Genomic DNA, 5,124 nt, shown 5'->3' on the forward strand with positions numbered 1-5,124 from the left:
TAGGGGTCACAGATACATGTCATTCATACAGCACACAAGTCATGCAACCAACTCGAGATATTTAATAGTAAAATCACTTACTTGGTTGGGCTAAACCACGGTGGGAATAATTTTTGGTACAGATTGAATATGCTCCTCAAAGTCCAATTCAACCTACATGAGTCCACAACATTGGGCTAGAACATATCAAAAGGGTTTAATCCACCTGGAGGCATCAATCAATTCATTTATCTTCGCTCAAAATAAGTTGGTCAAATAGTAGCCATACTAACCTCAAATGCTTCCCATGAGTTAAAAAAAGCGCTCCAAAAGAGTGTCTAAAACAGTGATAGGAGACCTAAATGAGGTATGGTTGGAAAAGGGCGTACGTCGTGATCTGGGTTGGGTTGCTGATAGTTTGGGCGCAGGTAGCTAGAAGTGGTGAGTCTGGGTCGAGAACGCACGTGGGCTAGACAACGGATAAGGTTTGTAGGGTGGGAGATGGATTGGGTTGAAGACGCGTTTGATGGGGTTGGCTGCGTGGTTGGGTAGGATGCATGTCGAACACTATTGTTAGGAGTCGTATTCGAACTACTTCCAAAACTATTTCCTTTACAGATTACTTCCCTTTTATTCTTTTTTTTTTTTCAAATGTTGTTTTTAGCCAAATTGTGGACATTTCTGATCCACTTTGGACCTTATTTTAGGGGTGGATTTGTGTCAAAAATTCCTTGTACACATAAATAGAAATTTATTTAAAGCAATGACTTCCCTTCCAGTAGAATTGAATCTCCGTAATGGAGGGCTAATCCTATGCTACGGAGACTGAGTTGAGAGATTTGGAAGAGAGTTAGAGATATTTAGGCTGGGGGAGACCGAAGAACTTGTTCTCTCTCTGTTTTTTTATTTTTTGGTATTAAAATGATGAACACAAATTTGTTTATAACAATCGCAAATCATATATGATATCATAAATTAATGTAAGAGTTGATTAATCATAATAGATTGTTTGAATTGTGTTGTGAATAATGTTATTGATACATAGGGGTAAAATTCCTTTAGAATATTAAATAAACAATAAAAATTTATCCAATTATTTTGGAATGTCCTAGAAAATCGGGAACAGTTTTATTATTATTTTTTTCATTAACAATCAAGCGTGGATCATTTGCAATGGCAATTGGCATTCGGCAATCGGCAATTGGCAATTGGCAAGTGGGGCCTCGTTTTTTCTTATCGACAGGACGCTTGTGGTCGCCGATTTCCCCTTTCTCGATTTTTGAAGGGGAAACCGATAGAATTCGCAATCACAATCCTGTTTTCAACACAAAACGGAGTAATTCTCCGGAGGCGGAGAGATTAGAAGATAAACTATCAACTACCCATATTCTCGTCTCTATCCTTTTTAGTCAATTCGTATTTTGTATGCGTACATATGGTACCGATACTCTTTTGATATTTGCGTGTGTTCTTATCTCTCTTTTCTTCGCCATTGCCCCAGAGACGTGATTATTCCGCTTTTTTCTCCTAATTGCATTATTGACCATTCTGTTCTTGGCTGAAAGTGAATCCCATTCCGGATCTTCTTGTTTGGGAGTTGAGTTTCTTTGATTGGCTTGTCTGATTAAAGGGGTCTGCGTTAATCTCCTCTTTCCGATCTTAAGAACCCAGGTTTTGATCTTACTTATACTAGCTCTCGATTCATTTTCTTCGCTTCCTGTTTCTGATTCGATTCTATTTCATTTCAGAAGTGTTTGATTTTCCGGTTAATCGGATTGTTTTAAAACTTTTACAAGGAGCTGAGTATTTAGATTCTGGTGGTTTCTGTTAAAAGTAGCCATTGACTGCATACGATCCTTTACCGCGAAGTCTTGAAAGTTCATCTATCAGGTGGAGTTGTGTTACTTTTGGAATCTCGACAGTCCATGTCAGATTTATGCCAAATTCTTATGTTGTTTTTCTTGCAGATTGCTTGAAATTAGCTTTGGGAATCGTTTGGTATTTTGCTTGAACGTTTTGAGATAATTGGAGAGATGACCATTGACAATCTTGCACCAAGGGAGGAGAAGAGGTCGGGCAGGAAGAAATCTGTGGTGGATGAGAAATCTCCTTTGTTACCATGTAGACAAGATGAAGGAACTGGGATTAATGAATTCAGTGGAGCTTCCTTCAGTGGGGCAGTGTTCAATTTATCGACCACAATCATTGGTGCTGGGATCATGGCTTTGCCTGCAATGGTCAAAGAGTTGGGCCTATTTGTAGGGATTACTATGATCATCTTCATGGCATTCCTTACAGAGACTTCAATAGAGCTTTTGCTCAGGTTTAGTCGGCCGAGGAAGTCGGCTTCTTATGGAGGTTTAATGGGAGATGCTTTTGGGAGATATGGTAAAATAATCTTGCAGATATGTGTTCTTGTCAACAACATTGGTGTTCTTACTGTCTACATGATCATTATAGGTGGGTTTCAATCACTTTATTAACTTGTCATCAAATCTATTTCTATGATTTTGTTTTAGCTATTGTCAATTGTGTGCTAGTTGTTTCAGGATATTCAATGTCTGTTATATTGGCAATGAGTAACTTTCTTGGCTAGAAATAGTTGTATATGCAGTTTGATGAGATAAACAAGCTTGGTATGATTTTCTCCTAGGTGATGTGCTCTCTGGAACTACTGCGGACGGTGTTCACCACGCTGGTGTTCTTGAAGGATGGTGGGGTCGACATTGGTGGAATGAACGATTTTTCATACTTCTAGTTACAACACTTGGAATCTTTTCACCATTGGCATGCTTTAAGAGGATAGGTTAGTGCTTTAATTTTCATTTGGAACAGTTACTGCAAACTTCTTCATCATGTTCTGATTATGTTTTATGAATATTATTTTCGTTTCAAACAGCTTAAGATAGATGATAGTCTTGTTTTGTTTAATTTTTCACCTAAAAAGGCAATTTTCTGAGGGATTCCAACAACAGGACAAATGCTTTTAAATGGTCAAAAGAACTTCCAACACAAATGTTTATGTTTGGCAACTATTTTGAAGTGCTTTTTAGAAAAGTTGCACGCATCCTAAGCATTCTTTCCATGAAAAAAAAAAAATACCAATTTATGTTCCACTGAAAAGATAAGCTTGGATATTTATATAGGTATTATGGAGTTCTAATTGACCCTTGTTGGTTGCAGATTCATTGAGCTTCACATCTGCCTTATCAGTTGCACTGGCTGTGATATTTCTTATCATTACCATCGGAATTTCAGTTTACAAGTTGATAGATGGAAGCATTCAGATGCCCAGATTGTTCCCTGAGATTATTGATGTGTCATCATTCTTGAAGCTATTTACGGCTGTCCCGGTTGTCGTTACTGCCTATGTATGCCATTACAACGGTAACGCACGCTGTTCTCTTTTCCTTTTAGGCTTTCAATTCCAAGCTTAGCTTCTTGCATCCTTGTTCTGTTGGTAGGGCTGGAGAGAGTCGTATGCTATAGAGGCCATGAGCTGACATTCTTATTGGTTTCTAAAAAGTGATGTTCATTGAGTTTTACAAAAGATTGTTGGCGGCTAGCTTTTACATTATTTGATGACATCTATCAATGTATAGTTTCGTTCCATTACTTTTCAGGGCCCGGGCTTTTTCCAGCTGTTCAATGGCCCCCACGGAGTTCTTTTGAATTTTGAATTGTTTTCAAGATCTTCGGTTTTCGATTATCTAATTAAATCACTCAATGAGAGTAGATTGTCTTTCCATTCATTTCAAACATGAATGTTTCGATTCATTTGGCTCTCATGCTCAATTATTGCAATTATTTATGAGAAATTCTCATATATGATAGGATCTGAATCGTGTTAAACTAAGTTTCTGGTACATGTAGCAGTGTGGATGTTTGAGGGTAATCTTATATTAATGGCTTCTTGTCTGCAGTTCACAACATAAGCAACGAACTGGAGGATCCTTCACAGATAAAGCCAGTTGTACGAACTTCCATTGGTCTGTGCTGTTCTGTTTATGTTATGACCAGCATCTTCGGCTATCTCCTTTTCGGTGAAGGAACTCTGTCGGACGTACTTGCGAATTTTGATGCCGATCTTAACATTCCCTTTGGCTCTGTGTTTAATGATGCTGTCCGTGTTAGCTATGCAGCACACCTGATGCTTGTATTCCCAATCGTGTTTTACCCGTTGAGAGTTAACTTGGATGGCCTCCTCTTTCCATCCGCTCGACCATTGGTTCGAGACAACTTGAGATTTTCGCTGATCACAGTCTCGCTTGTTACTCTCATATTCTTGGCAGCAAATTTCATTCCCAGTATCTGGGATGTCTTCCAATTTACTGGTGCAACTGCGGCTGTGTGCATTGGATTCATATTCCCTGCTTCTGTTGCTTTGAGGTTAGCTAGTTACTTCTCTGGCTTGGACATTGGACATGGTGTTCGGTTCGAATTTACGATACTGATGGCGTTTTTGTTTTCAGGGATTCGCACTGTATAGCGACGAAAAGGGACAAGGTGTTGGGTATCTTCATGATTGTGCTTGCAGTTTTCTCAAACATCATTGCCATATACAGCGATGCGTACGCTTTGTTCAAAAAGGACTCCTCGCCCCGAGACTGATCGATCGTGACGCGTGGGAGAAAGATTGCGACGCAGCATCTTCAGCCAAGAAACCTCAGCCCTTGCAAAGCCAGATTTTCAATCTGTTGATTTGGAAATTGAAGGTTTTGGGTAGGAGTTGGGTTAAAAATAACGAGATGAATGTGCAGTTGTGTTGGATGTTATTTGGGTTGTTGTGTTAGTGTTAGTGCATTGGGTACTCTTTTATCATTTTCATTTATTTGTGTATTGTAGTTCCTTCTCTTCTTATCTGTAATAAACATGGTGGAACTTTTGAAACCCATGCATGTTGCGCACGCACGTTTAAGTGTGGCTATTGTTTTTTGTTTCTGTGCAAAGGAGTGTGCTCCTATGCTTCGTTTTTAAAATTTGTTTTGTTCTTTTCAACTCTCTCCATCCCCCTAAAATATTGACATCCTCTAGCTTTTGTGAATCCATTTCTTAGAATTTAAGTTTTGAAATGTTTTTATTATTTAAGCTTTTGTGAGTAGTTTGATTTTAATGTGAATCTGTCTAAAGTTTAGGCTTCTACAC

At 38.7% G+C, this 5,124-nt stretch overlaps 1 protein-coding gene across 2 annotated transcripts; it reads left to right on the forward strand.

Annotated features, from left to right (window-relative positions):
• Nucleotides 1–1,182: 1,182 nt before the first annotated feature.
• On the forward strand, nt 1,183–4,914 carry LOC111790755 (amino acid transporter AVT6A). Of its 2 annotated transcripts, none has more exons than XM_023671788.2 (7): nt 1,183–1,650; nt 1,728–1,869; nt 1,947–2,439; nt 2,633–2,785; nt 3,163–3,366; nt 3,903–4,368; nt 4,452–4,914. In XM_023671788.2, exons 3-7 carry the CDS (start codon nt 2,013–2,015, stop codon nt 4,588–4,590), a joined length of 1,389 nt encoding a protein of 462 aa, XP_023527556.1. In that variant the 5' UTR covers nt 1,183–1,650; nt 1,728–1,869; nt 1,947–2,012; the 3' UTR covers nt 4,591–4,914. The 2 variants fall into 2 exon arrangements, with proteins under 2 accessions (XP_023527556.1, XP_086978790.1); XM_087122664.1 differs by having other exon boundaries at nt 1,776–1,869.
• Nucleotides 4,915–5,124: the final 210 nt, after the last annotated feature.

The sequence above is a fragment of the Cucurbita pepo genome, chromosome 3 (assembly GCF_057944985.1).
Source record: "Cucurbita pepo subsp. pepo isolate OVF chromosome 3, ASM5794498v1, whole genome shotgun sequence".
Classification (NCBI taxonomy): Eukaryota; Viridiplantae; Streptophyta; class Magnoliopsida; order Cucurbitales; family Cucurbitaceae; genus Cucurbita; species Cucurbita pepo.

What these genes read in the sequence shown, in the direction of transcription:
- LOC111790755 (XM_023671788.2), top strand. Translation starts at nt 2,013, where the DNA reads ATGACCATTGACAATCTTGCACCAAGGGAGGAGAAGAGGTCGGGCAGG. An exon ending in GGCATGCTTTAAGAGGATAG is followed by an intron (nt 2,786 to 3,162) that starts GTTAGTGCTTTA and finishes TGTTGGTTGCAG; the next exon opens with ATTCATTGAGCTTCACATCT. An exon ending in CTATGTATGCCATTACAACG is followed by an intron (nt 3,367 to 3,902) that starts GTAACGCACGCT and finishes TCTTGTCTGCAG; the next exon opens with TTCACAACATAAGCAACGAA.